This window comes from Ammodytes marinus (genome assembly GCF_949987685.1).
Source record: "Ammodytes marinus genome assembly, chromosome: 11".
NCBI lineage: Eukaryota > Metazoa > Chordata > Actinopteri > Uranoscopiformes > Ammodytidae > Ammodytes > Ammodytes marinus.
This window is the reverse complement of record NC_137215.1, coordinates 30655628-30674220: the sequence shown is the minus strand read 5'-3', so window position 1 is coordinate 30674220 and position 18593 is coordinate 30655628. Positions and strand designations below refer to the sequence as shown.

At 41.9% G+C, this 18593-nt stretch overlaps 1 protein-coding gene across 1 annotated transcript in view; it reads left to right on the top strand.

Moving 5' to 3' along the window:
• hells (helicase, lymphoid specific) overlaps window positions 1-17073 on the top strand; it is a 52866-nt gene extending 35793 nt beyond the window's left edge. Inside the window, exons 14-23 of the mRNA XM_080036389.1 lie at window positions 272-433; window positions 1008-1147; window positions 1383-1527; window positions 1665-1748; window positions 11692-11811; window positions 11907-12023; window positions 12490-12649; window positions 14622-14718; window positions 14807-14883; window positions 16419-17073. Of these exons, the coding sequence (XP_079892515.1) occupies window positions 272-433; window positions 1008-1147; window positions 1383-1527; window positions 1665-1748; window positions 11692-11811; window positions 11907-12023; window positions 12490-12649; window positions 14622-14718; window positions 14807-14883; window positions 16419-16507 (1191 nt within the window). The 3' untranslated portion in view covers window positions 16508-17073. The remainder of the gene's footprint in view (window positions 1-271; window positions 434-1007; window positions 1148-1382; window positions 1528-1664; window positions 1749-11691; window positions 11812-11906; window positions 12024-12489; window positions 12650-14621; window positions 14719-14806; window positions 14884-16418) is intronic.
• Window positions 17074-18593: the final 1520 nt, after the last annotated feature.

Sequence of the window (18593 nt, the reverse complement as noted above, 5' to 3'; positions counted from 1 at the left end):
TACAATACTAGTGGGTTTTAATAAAAGCACAAAATGTCAGTTAGCTAATCTAGTTAACTTGTCTAGGGTTACAGTTCCGTACCAAACCATACCGTATCAAACCGAATTGTGCTGTTCACTGGAAAGGAGTTCTAAGAGTTAGAAGGACCCTGATATCTAAGAATCTCATTGGAAAGACAATAGTTCTCTGTAATGCTTGTGTACATGACATAACGTAGAGTGGCCCCCTTATGGGTTTGTGCATTGCCTAAGAGTTTGCTCCCGTTTGTAGATTCTGACTCCGTTCCTGCTGAGGAGGCTGAAGTCAGACGTGACCCTGGAGGTTCCTCCTAAGAAGGAGATGATCGTGTATGCTCCTCTCACTGCTAAACAGGAAACCTTCTACACTGCTGTGGTCAACAAGACTATCGCCAAGGTGCTGGGCCAGGAAAAGGTAACAAGTTCTGTTGTAAGGGGACTCTGGACTCTATAGATTGGTCTCTGTGGGTTTATCTTCCATCAGTCAACTTGTCTACACAATGTAGTTCAACAGTATTTTAATCATCATGTTTTTCTATGGTATCTTTGAGCTTTTTGCCAGGTTAATATTTCAGAATATATTGGCTCATTGTTGACGTACCGGTGCATTTATTGTCTGATCAGTCCCACTTGTGTAGATGTCTATGTCAGTAACGTGTGTCTTGGTGGGTGGCTGGTTTTTCCAGATATCATTCCTCTTCTTCCTACTTAAATGTCTATACATCACCTTTTTTTGTAATGTAAAGCCTTTGAATAGTGTTAAGTTGTGATGTTGCAAGGTGCCTTGCCTGGTTTGAGCAATGCCTAAACCATTGAAATAACTAAGAGCTGTGTTCTTCAACAGCTTTGACTTTCAAATTCCGTCAGTGTCAAGAAGTTGATGGGGAATAATAATAGTTTGGTACATTTTCATTTCAGCCAATGGTCATTTGAATGAGCACCAGTGAAAGCGGATAGATTGAAGTGTTGTGTTGTGCTGGTTGATTCAGACAGAGGCTCCTGTAGTGTTGAATGCGAGTGGTCGTCCAAAGCGTTGCAGTAGAAAGATGGTGGACTACAAAGAAGAGGGAGACTCAGCCAGAGACCTGGACAAACATCTGGAGAGGCTCCGCAAGGAGCTGGAGACCAGGTCAGCACTGCCAGCAATCTATTCCTTATTTTTAAGACCATTTTCATTTATCACAACACTCTCAAACGTCTTTGTCAATTAAGTGTTGTAACCTTTTGCTCGAAAATGCAGGCTATTTAACAAAGCTTGAAATGTTTTAAATGCGGTCAGCTGGTGAAATGTGTGTGGTGTCTCGGCCTCACTGCTGTTCCTAACCATAACCCTCCCCTCTCTCCCTCTCTCTCTCTCTGTCCAGCCCTGCTCCAGTGCTGGAGGTCCAGATCCCCCTGGACACACAAGTCAACCTGAAGCTTCAGAACATCCTGATGCTGCTCAAGAGATGCTGTAACCACCCCTACCTGCTGGAGTACCCTCTGGACCCAGCCACACAGGAGTTCAAGGTCAGTCTGCTCTGCTCGGAGGCTCTGGGACAGGTGCTAATGTGTGTCATGTACAATATATTGATCTTTAATCCAACAGAATGTATATGGAGCATTGAGCAGATCCCATTCATGACTGTGTTCTCCTCTGCCTTCAGATTGATGAGCAGCTGGTGCAGAGCTCGGGGAAATTCCTCATCCTGGACAGACTACTGCCTGCGCTCAAAGAGAGGGGACACAAGGTAGAACATCAGATATGGAACTAGCTCACACCTCACACACTCTAGTGACATGTAGCCCTGCTGAGATTGGGCCAAAGTGCTTAGATATTGAGGCTGGTAGGTGGGTTGGGTCAACATCATGGATACACTAATAGAAATCGTGTAAAAATACACAGAAGTTCAGTAGACATCAGTATGCTCTGGCATTATGCCCCTCCTCCTGCTCAACCACATACTTCTCAGGTTGCTTCTGTTGGCAACAGGTGAGAAGCAATAGGTCTCTCAGCAAATGTGCTCCATAGTTTAGTGTAATGCACAGGTATGTTGCACAGTGTACTTGCATACACTACTGAACAAAATCTTCAGGCCGGGGGAAAATTTCAAAGTATTTGTATTTCGGGGTGGTTGATCGTAACCAAGTTGTAAGTAGAGCTTCAAATTTCCATCAAGAGCAAGAGACAAAAAAAAATTAAGCACTTTATTGAAAACTGAATTTAAACTCAAACAGTCTGTTCATCATCAGATCAAAAGTTTAAGACCATAGCCTTAAAAATTCAAAACCCGTGCCAAAATCTATCTGGCTTTCATGTAATTTTCTGTCAGACATTCACACTGTCATGACCTCCAGATGGTGAAGGCATAAAGGTTTTCTGTCTTTGAATTTAGCAGGATTGTTGAGCTGCACAAGCAAGGCCTCTCACAACGCGCAGTTGCTGCAGAGGTTGGACGCAGTAAGACATTTTACATTTCTTAAAAGATCCTGAGGGTTATGGGTTAAAGAAGTCAAGTGGTAGACCCAAAGAAATGTCACCTGCGCTGAGCCGGAGGATCCGAGGTGCAGTCTGTGAAGACAAAGGCTGATCCTCGACCCAAATGAAGGGCCTAACTGATGCTGAGTGCAGCCCAACAACCATAAGACGGCATCTGTGAGAGAAGGGCTTTAAGAACAAAAAACCTCTTCAAAGACCACGTCTCCTCCTAACCGCAAACTTGCCTGTTTGGACTTTGCAAGGCAGCACCAAACATTGGACTTTGAAAGGTAAAAGAAAGACGAGAAAAAATGTAACCTGGACGGTCCTGATGGCTTCCAACGCTACTGGCATGACAAGGAACGCTACTGGCATGACAAGGAACGCTACTGGCATGACAAGGAGCTCCCACTGCAGATGTTTTCTACGCGGCACAGTGGAGGAGGCTCCAGTACATTCAAAACAGTGCTGCCAGGATCCTGATGAGGGTGCACGACCACATCACCCCCATCCTGAAATCGCTGCACTGGCTCCCTGTCTCACTCAGAATTGAGTACAAGGTCTCCCTCCTCACGGACATTCCCCCCTTTACCTTCAGGAACTCATCACCCCCCCGACAACCTCACGTACACTCCGTTCAGGATCCACTCACACCCTCCATACCCGACATACAAAGCTGTGCACCATGGGTGATCGGGCCTTTTCTGCTGCTGCCCCTAGACTATGGAACGCCCTCCCTGACCACCTGCGGGCCCCACAGACTACAGCTGTTTTTAAACGGAACCTCAAAACACATCTCTTTAAAAGAGAATTTAGCTAAACCTTTTAATTTTTTTTTTTCTCTGAAGCACTTTGAGATTCTTGAATATAAAGTGCATTATAAATAAAATGTATTATTATTTTTATTATTATCATGATCTGGGGTGCTTTTTCTTTCAATGGAACAATGATGCTTCAGGTTGTGCAGGGGTGTCAAGATGTTGCAGCAGCATCCCTCTTGACTGAGGGCCCTCGTCTGTGTGGAGATGGCTGGGTCTTTCAACAGGACAACGCTGCAGTTCACAACTCCCGCCTGACCAAGGCCTTCTTCCAGCAGAATAACGTTGCTCTTTTGGACCCTTCTGTGTGTTCTCCTGATCGAGAAAGAATACTCATTCTTTTCACAAGTACATGGCACCTTTACAAGAATAGACTACTTTTTGGTTGACTGTAAATTGACATCAGCAATCCCTGCATCAAAATACCATAACATATTAATCTCAGTTCATAACTTACTTAATGATGAAGTATTTCTGGACAAGCGTGTTTCGTTGTTATTCAGATGTCTATGGCCACATCCTCTATCCCAACCCAGAAAAGACAATTAGAGACTTTAAGTCATTGGAAAGCTCTGTCCATCCAGTATGGGATGGTGATCGAATAAAAAAGGATAGCCCGCTGTTTTAACATCTGGCTCATAGAGCTCTCTAGTACTCTATATACAGGTCCTTCTCATATAATTAGCATATTGTGATAAAGTTGATTATTTTCCATAATGTAATGATAATAATTGAACTTTCATATATTTTAGATTCATTGCACACCAACTGAAATATTTCAGGTCTTTTGTTGTTTTAATACTGATGATTTTGGCATACAGCTCATGAAAACCCCAAATTCCTATCTCAAAAAATTAGCACATGACCACATGTAAATATGTGATCTGTTTGTGCTATTTGTTGTCTTATATGTTATATGTTTGCCATCTTTTTATACTGCTGGCTGTACAACAAATTGCCTCTCGGGGATAATAAAGATACCTTGAACCTTGAACCTAGCATATCATGAAAAGGTACTCTAAACAAGCTCTTAACCTAATCATCTGAATCAACTAATTAACTCTAAACACCTGCAAAAGATTCCTGAGGCTTTTAAAAACTCCCAGCCTGGTTCCTTACTCAAAACCGCAATCATGGGTAAGACTTCCGACCTGACTGCTGTCCATAAGGCCATCATTGACACCCTCAAGCAAGAGGGTAAGACACGGAAAGAAATTTCTGAGCGAATAGGCTGTTCCCAGAGTGCTGTATCAAGGCACCTCAGTGGGAAGTCTGTGGGAAGGAAAAAGTGTGGCAGAAAACGCTGCACAACCAGAAGAGGTGACCGGACCCTGAGGAGGATTGTGGAGAAGGGCCGATTCCAGACCTTGGGGGACCTGCGGAAGCAGTGGACTGAGTCTGGAGTAGAAACATCCAGAGCCACCGTGCACAGGCGTGTGCAGGAAATGGGCTACAGGTGCCGCATTCCCCAGGTCAAGCCACTTTTGAACCAGAAACAGCGGCAGAAGCGCCTGACCTGAGCTACAGAGAAGCAGCACTGGACTGTTGCTCAGTGTTCCAAAGTACTTTTTTCGGATGAAAGCAAATTTTGCATGTCATTCGGAAATCAAGGTGCCAGAGTCTGGAGGAAGACTGGGGAGAAGGAAATGCCTGAAGTCCAGTGTCAAGTACCCACAGTCAGTGATGGTCTGGGGTGCCATGTCAGCTGCTGGTGTTGGTCCACTGTGTTTTATCAAAGGCAGGGTCAATGCAGCTAGCTATCAGGAGATTTTGGAGCACTTCATGCTTCCATCTGCTGAAAAGCTTTATGGAGATGAAGACTTAATTTTTCAACAAGACCTGGCACCTGCTCACAGTGCCATACCACTGGTAAATGGTTTACTGACCATGGTATTACTGTGCTCAATTGGCCTGCCAACTCTCCTGACCTGAACCCCATAGAGAATCTGTGGGATATTGTGAAGAGGAAGTTGAGAGACACCAGACCCAACACTGTGGATGAGCTTAAGGCCGCTATCGAAGCATCCTGGGCCTCCATAACACCTCAGCAGTGCCACAGGCTGATTGCCTCCATGCCACGCCGCATTGAAACAGTCATTTCTGCGAAAGGATTCCCGACCAAGTATTGAGTGCATAACTGAACATAATTATTTGAAGGTTGACTTTTTTGTATTAAAAACACTTTTCTTTTATTGGTCGGATGAAATATGCTAATTTTGAGATAGGGATTTTTGGTTTTTCTTTACTTTTTTGCCAAAATCATCAATATTAAAACAATAAAAGGCTTGAACTACTTCAGTTGTGTGTAATGAATCTAAAATATATGAAAGTCTAATGTTTATCAGTACATTACAGAAAATATTGAACTTTATCACAATATGCTAATTATATGAGAAGGACCTGTATGTAGAACATTCGTTATGAGATTTCAGGGAAAGCAGTGAAATGTAAACGGATATGTCAGCCTTTCCTTGACTATATAACAGTACTGAAGGGACCTACATGACACCTTGTTGACTTTTATTTTCTGCTTAATATTTGCCAATAGTTTAAACAATGTAATTGGAAGTCCTTAGAAACCTGTAATCCATAAATAAAGTATTTAAAAAAATAGTTTCATAAAGACCAGGGTGTAGGTCCTTCATGTTTTCTGCTGGCTACACCAGCAAAGTGTTATGAGGTTAGCTGCAGCGGCCAGGTGAGGAGACAGGCCCTCACTAGCCTGTCTGTCTGCAGCGCTGCTGTGTGAAGTTGTATGTCATCTGGAGAAGAAGACAGCACTGGTGTGATCGATACTACTGAGTATCTAATCGAATACAAATTTTTAATATCAATAGTATTTGAGTATCGATTTTGTGGACATCTGGACAGTGTACTAATACTAGGAAAACCATGATCCCGCTGTTAAAAACACTATATTAGTTGCAGTGCTTTAAAAAACAGTGTTTAAATAAGAGCCGTATTGCTGAGTTTCGTGGGCGGGGTTTCACACACACACACACACACACACACACACACACACACACACACACACCATGTGGCTAATAGTTATTAGACATTAGTGATACAGGGCTACAGTCCCCTCCAAAAGTATTGGAACAGTTAGGCCAATTCCTTTATTTTTGCTATAGACTGGACACATTTGGGTTTAACACCAAAATATGAATATGAGACAATAGATCAACATTTCAGCTTTAATTTCCAGGTAATTACATCTGGATCTGATACACAACTGAGTAGATAGCATTATTTGTAAAGGAACACCACATTTTTAGGTGAGCAAAAGTATTGGAACAGATTAAAATAGATTAAAGTGAATAAGACTTAATATTTTGTTGTAAATCCTTCGCTTGCAATAAATGCATCAAGCCTGTGACCCATTGACATCACAACACTTGCATTCTTCTTTTGTGATGCTTTTCCAGGCTTTCACGGCAGCCTCTTTCAGTTGTGTTTTGTTCACTCTCTTCAGTCTCTTCTTTAGCAGGTAAAATGCATGCTCTATAGGGTTTAACTCTGGAGATTGACTTAGCCAGTCTAAAACCTTCCATTTCTTGCCCCTGATTAACTCCTTTTTTTGTTTTTGCAGTTTTTTTGGATCATTATCTTGCTGCATGATGGAGGATCTTCCAATCAGTTTGGTTGCATGTTTCTTTAAATTGGCAGACAAAATGTTTCTGTAAACTTCTGAGCTCATTTTCCTGTTGCATCATGAATGAAGATTAATGAGCCCGTCCCAGAAGAAGCCATGCAAGCCCAACCCATGACATTGCCTCCACCGTGTTTCACAGATGAGCTTGTATGTTTGGGGTCATGAGCAGATCCTTTCTTTCTCTAAACTTTAGCCTTTCCATCACTTTGGTAAAGGTTCATCTTGACAACAACACGGTAACACATGATGGCAGCAGCTAAATTAACTCAGAACTCTACAGAAACATTTTGTCTGCCAATTTAAAGAAAGATGCAACCAAACTGATTGGAAGATCCTTCATCATACAGCAAGATAATGATCCAAAAAAAACTGCAAAAACAACAAAGGAGTTCATCAAGGGCAAGAAATGGAAGGTTTTAGACTGGGCAAGTCAGTCTCCAGACTTTAACCCTATAGAGAATGCATTTTACCTACTAAAGAGGAGACCAAAGGGTGTAACCCCCCAAAACAAACAGCAACTGAATGGCTGCGGTGAAAGCCTGGAAAAGCATCACAAAAGAAGAATGCAAACGTTTGGTGATGTCAATGGGTCACAGGCTTGATGCAGTTATTGCAAGCGAAGGATTTGTGACAAAATATTAAGTCTTATTCACTTACATTTATTGTAAGTCTATTTGTTCCAATACTTTTGCTCACCTAAAAACGTTGTGTTCCTTTACAAATAATGCTATTGTCTAAGTTGTGTATCAGATCCAGATGTAAATACCTGGAAATGAAAGCTGAAATGTTGATCTATTGTTTCATATTCATCTTTTGGTGTCAAACCCAAATGTTTCCAGTCTACAGCAAACATAAAGGAATTGGCCTCACTGTTCCGATACTTATGGAGGGGACTGTATTTACAGGTGCTGCTCAATAAATTAGAATATCATGGAAAAGCTCTTTTTTAAAATCTAATTTAATTCAAAAAGTGAAAGTTCCGTATATTCTAGATGTATTAGACATATAATGATATATTTCAGGCATTTTTTGTTGAACTTTTCAGGATTCCGGCTTACAGCTCATGAAAATCCAAAATCCAGCATCTCAAAATATTAGAATATTCCATAAGGCCAATAAAAAAAAAAGTTTAATACATAAATGTTGCACTTTTGATTAAGTATGTTCATTCATCTACTATATACTTGGTCTGGGATCTTATTTTGCATGAATTATTGTATTAATGCGGCATGGTATGATGACGATCAGTCTGTGGCACTGCACTGTTATGGAAGCCCTAGTTGCTTTGGTAGAGGCCTTCAGCTCGTCTGTATTGTTGGGTCTGGTGTGTCTCATCCAGTGTTGCCACAGTTACTTTGAAAAAGTAATCCGATTACTGATTACTAGTTGCTCCTTGAAATAGTAACTTAGGGGCCACTCACACTAGGGCCGCGGCCCCGTGCCAAATCTCATTAGCATACTAAAGTCTAGAACGTTTGGCTAGTGTGACCACGCCATCCGTATTCCAGCACGTAACAGCCCCTTGGCCACGGCACACCTGGGAGAGGTGTGCCGTGGCCAAAGTACAGATGCTAATGAGATGACACGCGCACAATCAAGCGCACAAGCGGAGTTCCTGACGTGAATTTATTAAGGATGCGCATAGTCCTTTAACGCCCGCTGCCTTACTAGTCGGCACCAGAATTGCCCACCACTTGGACTTGTAGCTACATAAAATGTGTGAGAATTAACGTGTGTGCAGGCCTAGGTGTGGGCTAATAAAAGAGGGAGAGAGCTAAATAGGAGAGCGCAGAAAGCAAAGCAAAAAGGTTTTCGTGTTTACTCACGTTCGTCAGATGATATTTTTCTTTTTCCTCCCGTCAGCTGTCATAATACTGCCTTTACGCATGGCGGTGGAGACGAACACAAAACAACACACAACGGGACTCCGCGGCCCGGTGATAAGGAAACAGCAGCCTACACTATAAGGTTTAACAAGAAACTTTATAAAGACACTTAAAAAAACGATCTCTGCCCATACAAAAAGTTCTGACTTGGATTTGATGGAGCGATCGATGTGTATAAAACCATCCGGTACGTATGGTCTGATGACGGGCCGTTATATTAATAATAAACAGCGTGCTGCACAAATATGAGACTGTCCACCGCGACCTATTACGTCAAGGCTACATTTAAAAAAAACAATAGCTTAAGGATTCTCGTTGCTCTAATGTGGAAGTGGAATATATGATGCAAATTTGGCCGGATGAAAATATTCACAAACAGTCGTATAGCCTACAAGTAGACTATGCTCCAAATCCTAAACGCGCACGGTGACGTTGGCAAGGTGCAATCGTGCCCAGGCCACGAGCAGTGTGACCACGGGCCTGCGGGGGGGAGTGGGGAGGGGGGAATCGTGCTGAATCTTCCTGCAGCACGGAACAGGCCAACGGCACTAGTGTGAGTGGGCCCTTAGTTACTTTACTGATTACTTGATGTTAAAAGTAACTAAGTTAGATTACAAGTTACGTTAAACGTTACTTTACAGGTTTTGAAACCCATATATCTCAATTTAAAACATGCACATATTAAGAATCATTGAAAATATATAAAATAAAGCTTGTAGGCTAGTAGCCTATAGGCATACTGTTTTCAAAATAATAAAAAGTATGGTTTGGAAAATGTAATAAAAAAAACCTTTTTCCCCCCATGAAAATAAATGCATTCCTTCAAAGTGCAAAGACAGTAGCAGTGTCTTTAAACTTAACGTGCTTGGCCCTTCACTCTCATGCATTAATTTGACTTTTCTCTACGATGTCTCATGTGTTGATAGACTGGGTGTGTGCGGCCACCGGTCGCCACGTGACTATAAGTTTCCAAGTTTTAAACACTTCTATCTCTTCAACGTCACCGTACCCGAATCCTAAATATCCCCATAGCAGACGCTATATTTCATGGGGGGGGGGGGAACATTTGTTTTGCGCCACAGTTCAGCTTAGACTCGGCCGTAATGCTACTGCGCACACACACACACACACACACACACACACACACACACACACACACACACACACACACACACACACACACACATACACATACACATACACATACACATACACATACACACACACACACACACACAGAGACACACACACACACAGAGACACACACACACACAGGCACACACACACACACGCTGCATGTCAGACGAGGGGCGCTACCAAAAAGACGAGAGGAGCGGTTGGAGTAGTTGGAGCGTTTAGAGACACATGCGCGCACATTTATTTACATTAAATCGCAATCGCAGCCATTTGTGCATTTATGTAAAATGTTTCACTAAGGAAAATGACAGAAAAAGTAACGCACAGTGACTTTGATGAGTAACTTTAATCTGATTACTGGTTTGGAGATAGTAACGCGTTAGATTACTCGTTACTGAAAAAAGAGGTCCGATGCCGGTAACGCGTTACTAAGTAACGCGTTACCGGCATCACTGGTCTCATCTTCCTCATGACCATTCTCCATAGTTTCTCTATGGAGATATGGTCAGGAGAGTTGTAAGGCCAATCCAGTACAGTAATACCATGGTCAGCTAACCAGTTACTAGTGGTTTCTGGCACTGTGGGCAGGTGTCAAGTATTGCTGGAAAAGGGAAAAGGAGCCATCTATCAGGATATTTTAGAGCACTTCATGCTTCCGTCTGCATACAAGCTTTATGGAGATGCCGGTTTTTCTTTTCCAGCAATACTTGACACCTGTCCACAGTACCAGAAACCACTAGTAACTGGTTGGCTGACCATGGTATTACTGTGTTGATTGGCCAGACAACTCTCCTGACCTGAACTCCATGGAAAAACTATGGAGTAATGTCAAGAGGAAGATGACACACCAGACCCAACAATACAGACGAGCTGAAGGCCACTATCAAAGCAACCTGGGCTTCCATAACACTTCAGCAGTGCCACAGACTGATAGTATCCATTAGAGCTGCAACGATTAATCGACAAATCGATTATTAATCGATTATTAAAATAATCGACAACTATTTTGATAATCGTTTCAAGTAATTTTTTAATAAAAAATGTCCAAATTCTCAGATTTCAGCTTCTCAAATGTGAATATTTTCTGGTTTCTTTAATTCTATTATGACAGTAAACTGAAATATCTTTCTGTTTTGGACATAAAAATACATTTGATGAAGTCAACATGGGCTTTGGAAAATTTATCAACATTTTTCACCATTTTACGGGCCAAAACACTAATCGATTAATAATCGATTACTCGAGAAAATAATCGACAGATTAATCGATTATCAAAATAATCGTTAGTTGCAGCCCTAGTATCCATACCACGCCGCGTTGAGGCTGGAATTCATGCTAAAGGGGCCCAAACCAAGTACTGAGTACATATGCATGATTATACTTTCTAGAGGGCTGATATTACTGTATTGAAAATCCCTTTTTTATTGATTTCTTGTAATATTCTAATTTTCTGAGATTTTGAAATTGGGGTTTTATATAAGCTTTAAACCATAATCGTCAAAATTATAACAAATAAAGGCTTGACATATCTAAGTTGAATTACTGAAATACATCAACTTTTTCATGATATTCTAATTTATTGAGCAGCACCTGTAAATCAAATGGACTTGACTAGCTTATCTGAAGGCGTAATGTGTCATGCTGTGTGTTGCCTTTTGCTTTATTCCCTGCCAGTGTATTTCTGACGTGTGTGTGTCTGTGCCATTTGTTGCCATTGTACAGGTTCTTATCTTCAGTCAGATGACGTCCATCTTGGATATTCTAATGGATTACTGCTATCTGCGGGGTTTCCAGTACAGCCGCCTGGATGGCAGCATGTCCTACTCTGACCGAGATGAAAACGTCAGTTTCAAGAAGATTGTGCAGAATTGTTTCACTTTCTTTCTATGGTTTCTCTCTGTTGGTTACTTGTTGTAACTGTGCCCTCTCTCGTCCAGATGAGAAAGTTCTCCACTGACCCTGAGGTCTTCTTGTTCCTGCTGAGCACCAGAGCCGGGGGGCTGGGCATCAACCTGACCGCTGCTGACACTGTCATCATCTTTGACAGTGACTGGGTGGGTAATACACCTGTGTGGAGCATTGGGCGCATTCTCAGTAGGGGTGCACCCATTGCAATTTTCTTGGCCGAACCCCAATTGACGGCTATTTTGTAAGGAGTCTAACCTGCCCAAAACAATTTTTTATTCTGCCCATTGACAATTTAACTATAACCCAAAATAAATATTAAAAGGAAATTTGATAGAAGTATTTGTATTGAATATTATGTGAATCTGGTGGGAGTATTCCTCCACAGCTGATTCAGATTCTGACCGTGGATTCACACCAAATGCTTCAAATAGGCTACACTCATGGGGGCTCAGGCTGCAGCGTCATTTGGCTGCCTGTAAGGCTAGCGCTAGCAGGCTAACGAACATTTGCCTCTAATTCTCAGTGTATAATGTGTAAGCAAAGTGTGTGGATCAAAAGTCTGAGTGTATAGTGTCTGTTCAGTGTGTGTGATGCTGGCTCTCTGTTGGACAGAACCCACAGGCAGACCTGCAGGCTCAAGACCGCTGTCACCGCATCGGGCAGACCAAACCAGTGCTGGTGTACCGCCTGGTCACTGCCAACACCATCGACCAGAAGATCCTGGAGAGAGCCTCTGCCAAGAGGAAGCTGGAGCAGATGGTCATCCACAAGAGTGAGTAGCTCCTCTTTAAACACAGACGGACAGACACAAGAGTGAGTGGCTCCTCTTTAAACACACAGACAGACAGACAGACAGACAGACAGACAGACACAAGAGTGAGTAGCTCCTCTTTAAACACACAGACAGACAGACAGACAGACAGACAGACACAAGAGTGAGTAGCTCCTCTTTAAACAGACAGACAGACACGAGTGAGTAGCTCCTCTTTAAACACACAGACAGACAGACAGACAGACACAAGAGTGAGTAGCTCCTCTTTAAACACACAGACAAACTTGTCTACGGCTTCACTTGTGATACCTGCATCAGTGTTCAGGAGGAGATGGCAGCCCTCACTCTAATCGCCTCCCGTGAGCTCTGACATCATGTCAACCGCACAACGGGATATGTTCAATGCTTTTTCAGAGCTTTGTGTCAACACAATCGTTCTCCAAACCACCAGAAATAAAGAAGCTACATTTGTTGCTGGTTGTAATGTAAATAAATGATGCGTGATTAATTAAATATGCTTAAAGAAAAAAAACAGTCTACATCACAGTTTCCATCAATGGGGGTTTCATTCATTTTGTTACAAAAAGGGTTGTCTATATTTCAAGCTTGTTATGCAATGAGTTATTGTGCTTTTTGATCAACCAATGTTTGTAAGAAAATGTTATCAACTTTAATTGACTGAGTTTATGTTGTTGGGCATATTAATACAATGGCGTATAAGGGCTACTGTGAGAAAATAAAGACATTTTTTCAGCTTGACTCATCTATAATGGCAACAGCGTTGTATTCAGTAAGGGCCCGTGTCCACCTAACGCCTTTTTCCAGCGTTAAACGCTGGCTGTGCGTTCGGGAGTGTGTCTACTGAGCGTTTTTTTCGACCGCTTTTTTTGACCGCTTTTTTCAAGCGTTTTATGAGCTGGGAGAGAGAGCGCTGTGATCGGGGGAGAAAAAAAGCTGTCACCTGTCAGTCAGACCTATGATCAACACTGGTTTAACTCTTTAGGCTTGCTGTTTTCTATTTAAATCGTTACATTGTAATATGAGTAGTCTTATGAAACAGAGAATACTTTCCACCATCCTCTGTTTGGATGAGGAGTTATCGCGGCTCCTGCAAACACACGAAGCAAGTTGTAGGCTGACGTGTGCGCATGAAACGATCCGTAGGAGAGAAAAAATACAGTGAATCAAGTGTTCGCCTAATCTGCTCCCACAAACGGGCTCTCCTCCCTCTGTTCTGGTCATTTTAAGTCACTATTTTGGTACAGTTTCGGGTCAACAGAGACGGAAATAGCAGTTTCTCTTCCGTCTTCCTTGTTGCCAAGGCGACGAGTCCCGACGATCTACTATTTGATTGGCCCTCTGAAAAAAGCGGCGGTGACGTCTCCGCCGCCTTTCTGAAAAGTTAAACTTTTTTCAACTTGAAAAGCTCGAAGCGGCCGCACAAAAAGGCAAAAACGCTCGAAAAAAAAACGCTGGGCGCTGCGCCTTTTCTCCGAGCGACCGCCTTTTCCCGAGGCGGCCGCTTCTCATTGGGAATCAATTGAAAAAAGGCGCTTGCGGTGGGAAAAAGGCGTTAGGTGGACACGGGCCCTAATGCTACGCTTTGGACTGTATATTATATAGGCTGTAAATAAGACCCCTGAAGTTTTCATTTTTCATTTAACTTTTATTTATCCTCGAGAGACCAATTGAGGGGTGACCCTCATTTTCAATGACGTCGAGTCAAAACAAATTCAAAACAACAATACAAACAAAATATTCAATGCAAAAACATCAAATACACAACAAGTGAAGAGAAGAAAAAACAAAACGATTGAAACATTTACAGAGTGGGGAAGAGTGGCAGCAATTAAAAGGCATAAAGTACAATATAGTCTAATTAAAACAGTTACAAGTAGAGTTTCGCAGATCCAAGAAAGTACACACACAGACAACAAGATTAATTATTTTCTTTTGTTACTTTAATCCACAGATAAGTTCAAAGGCGGGAAGGCAGAGCTGAACCAGAGTAAAAGCTGTGTGGATCTGGATGAGCTGATGGAGCTGCTGAAAGCCAGAGGCACTGAGAAGTGAGAGTCCCTCCAATGTTAAGTAGCCCCACAGTAAGTGTGTCTCTACTCAACTCCTCTTAACACTGCTGTGCTCTCTGTCCCCCAGGGAGGTGAAGGCCTCGCGGGGCAAAGTCATCAGTGACAAGGACCTGGAGATGTTACTGGACCGTAGTGACCTGCAGGGTGAGAAGCCATTGTCTTTGCCACACACACACACACACACACACACACACACACACACACACACACACACACACACACACACACACACACACACACACAATGATCACAAGGCAACACAATATAGCCCAATATTTCCCTATAACTGTGTGCTTCCCGCATCAGCATCAACACAGTCTGTAGTTAGAGTGTCCCCCTAGAGCAGGGGTGTCAAACTCATTTTGGTTCGAGGGCCACATACAGTCTCTCTGATCTCAAGTGGGCCGGACCAGTACAATAATGGCAAAATAACGTACATATGTCAAATCCAAATCTTTAGCTTTGTTTTTCAGTAATATGCTTTATAACTCAGCCTACATATGTAACCTACATTATCACGGATCACAAGGGATTTCTGTAGCCCCCAGGAAATGTCTTAGTAAAGGTTGCTGCTGGCCATGGGAATAGGAGGTGCGGCGCGGAGCGCCGCAGCAAAAGTTTTGGGGGTATTTTGCTCAAAGATGCCAATACACACTAATGAAATAAACAACTGTTTATTTGAATACACAAATACAACAGGCACTGACCTTACAGTTGTCCAATTTTGTTTACTATATGTACAGGGACACATTTTGTGCAAACATGCAGACAGTACAAAATACAATTAAATAAAAGTGCAACTTCTACTGTTTTGATTTATTTTTAAATACAGAGGTTATTTGTTGTTTTGGAATACGTTTTTCCCAATTTAATTTAATTTTAATTTAACTTACTTTTTTTTTTAAATGCTCAGAAATGTGTGCTCTACAAGTCGCGGGCCGGATGTTTGACACCACTGCCTTAGACACTTGACACAATCAATCATCAATATAAGCATGCTATTTGGCCACATATATTGGCCTATTTACAGCCCTCAGAAAACTGACAGCTCTTCTTAGATGCAAGTTCATCAATTCATGGCTTAAAATCCTGAGCTGGAGAACTTTCAGCAGACATTCCTAGCTGTAAGCCACGTAAGTTTCCTAACAGTTGGGAGTGTATGCGACTTGCGGATATGGCACAGGCTCCATGAAGAAGAAGAAACATTTTTTATTTTATTTTTTTTTCAGAATTGATTCAAATCGGCCGAATTGATTCGCGGGCCACATCAAAACGTGTCGCGGGCCACATCTGGCCCGCGGGCCTTGAGTTTGACACATGTGCCCTAGAGGCTCAAGCCTCGCAGCAAACCCGGGTATGATCTGACCGGGTCAGTTCTCTGCATTTCATTCCCCTCTTTCCCCATTTCAAATCTGTCTAATAAAGAAAAAATGCCAAAAAATAAATCTTAATCAGAAAAATAAACCAAAGATCAGGCTGTGTTTCACTGTGGAAGCTCCTTAAACATAGTTTGTTGGACTCCTTAAGGTCGCTACATTTAGACAACGCTGATTTGAAATGGCAAGACACAGAATGGCTGAACATGTTGTTTGGCTGGATCTCTTCTTTATATTGAGCATGCCTTTTGGTGTTTCACTGTGAAACTGGTGAGAGGAAATAATGTGTGGTTTGTATTTCAGTCAAAGGAAAGGGGAGCGTGAAGAAAGAGAAGGTGGGAGTGTTCAGGGTGATGGAGGCCACAGAGTCATCAGAGGTCACATTGAGCTGAGAACACATGGCCCCAGACAGAAGATACTCCAACTGAAACTGCTGTTTGTAGACTTTGAATAGTGTCATTTCATTTGTTTCTTCTGATGTACCTGGATCGTACTGTTAAATCACTTTGTTTGACTGTATTTGTGTTGCACATAGTCTCTACCATCTAGCTGTTCTCTTTTTAACATTCCACTGTCATGGCCACGACGCACAACGTTTACACAATTGTTATGCCAAAAAAATCTAAATCCAAAACATTCACTTTGCCTAGATTCTTCAGCTCATTTTGGACTCAGATCATTGGACACAAGAACGTACAAGTGACAGCGAGGACATAACATTGTAATCAGACTGATAGACTGGCTATATTGGATGAATCAGATGAATGCTTTAACTTGCATGATGCAGTTCACCTATAACATTCTCCTTGTTGAGAGAGGTGGTTTCTACCTTCACTCAAACTTTCCTCTGACAGTAAACTATTTATCTGTTTTACGAAAGAACAGTTGTAACATAAGTCAGGGTAGTCCTCCTGTTTGTCCGTTTCATTTTCTTAATCAATGTTGTAATAAAAGCACTTTCATATTAATACACTGACTAGATTTGTTTCCATCGTGTGAGAAAACATTTCCATTTTTTTAAGGTTCTGATAACAAGTACTAAATGGAGAAGCCTTCCATTTTTCTTGCTATCTAATGCTTACATCCAAAGAAATGTGATGGGTTACATCCAGACCTTTGCACTTTGAATTGCATTGGTCCTTTAGGTCATGGTGCAGGTATAGTGCCAGTTTTGGTAGTTATTTTTGCAGAGACCCTTCCATAAGCTTTCAGTTGAACTCCATCCAGAGACACCTTATTCATTCCTGTATTGGAGGATAAGGTAAAGGTGGAGTCAGCCATTCTGTAGAGTGCTTGTTGACAATCACTTTTTGTTAGCATTTTCTAGAATTGCTGACACGGAAGATGCTCTGATTGAATTTACATCATATTTAATGAGCTACCAAACATGTAAGAATGCTGGATTCCTCAACCTGAACAGCAGTCTGGTGGAACTCAGACAGCTTCTTTGTGTTTCAAAATCTCCTGTCAAATGACATACATTTATATAAAATAAATAGGCCTAAATAAAATAGCTTCAAATGACAATGCCAGACAAAATTGACATTACATTCAAGTTTAATTAGGAGAAACAAGGTTCTTGAATGCTAGAGGTACAATAACATAATAACAAAGTACAAATAAAATGTTTGTGTTGGCCTATGACTTGTATTGCTTGTAAACTGAAGTCAGATTATGTATTACAAGATAAACACAAATGGTTTGAACCATGCGATTGGAAGCACAGACTGCATACAGTGGAATTTGTTGACAACTTATTACATGGCACTTTGATCAAGCATGTCGGGCTCCTGCTTCAGCTTGTCGGTCTTTATTTCTAGCATGTGACCCGTTCGCTATACATTATCCCTTACTTATTACATGGCACTTTGAAATTCTTATGTAAATCACGGCATTCAACAGGTCTGTTATTTCCAGCAAGACAGGCCGCTGTCAAGGGTATAATGACCGTTGCTAAGGACCTACGTCATAGTTTTGATGGATAGACGTCCACAAACAGGGCTGTCACTACCCGATCTGTCCGACCTCATAGAATATACATTGGAAAAACTACGGCAACACCACTTGGAAATACAGCAGGGCTATACAGTGTTAAACTCAAACACAATTTAAAAGCTTGATAGCTATCATAGCTGCTTAGCGAGTAAGCTAACTAGATAGATGGTGTGAAACTTTAACAACATTTAAAAGATCGCGATAGCTTATAATAATAATTAATAATTGCTTGGATTTATATAGCACCTTTCATGATACTCAAAGCGCTTTACAGGGTTCCAGACAATTCGTTCACACACAGTCATACCGGTGGTGGTAAACTACCATAGTAGCCACAGCTGCCCTGGGGCAGACTGACAGAAGCGAGGCTGCCATTCAGCGCCATCGGCCCCTCCGACCACCACCTCAAACATACAGCAGTCATACACATTCACACGAGGCAAGGTGGGTGAAGTGTCTTGCCCAGGGACACAACGACCATGA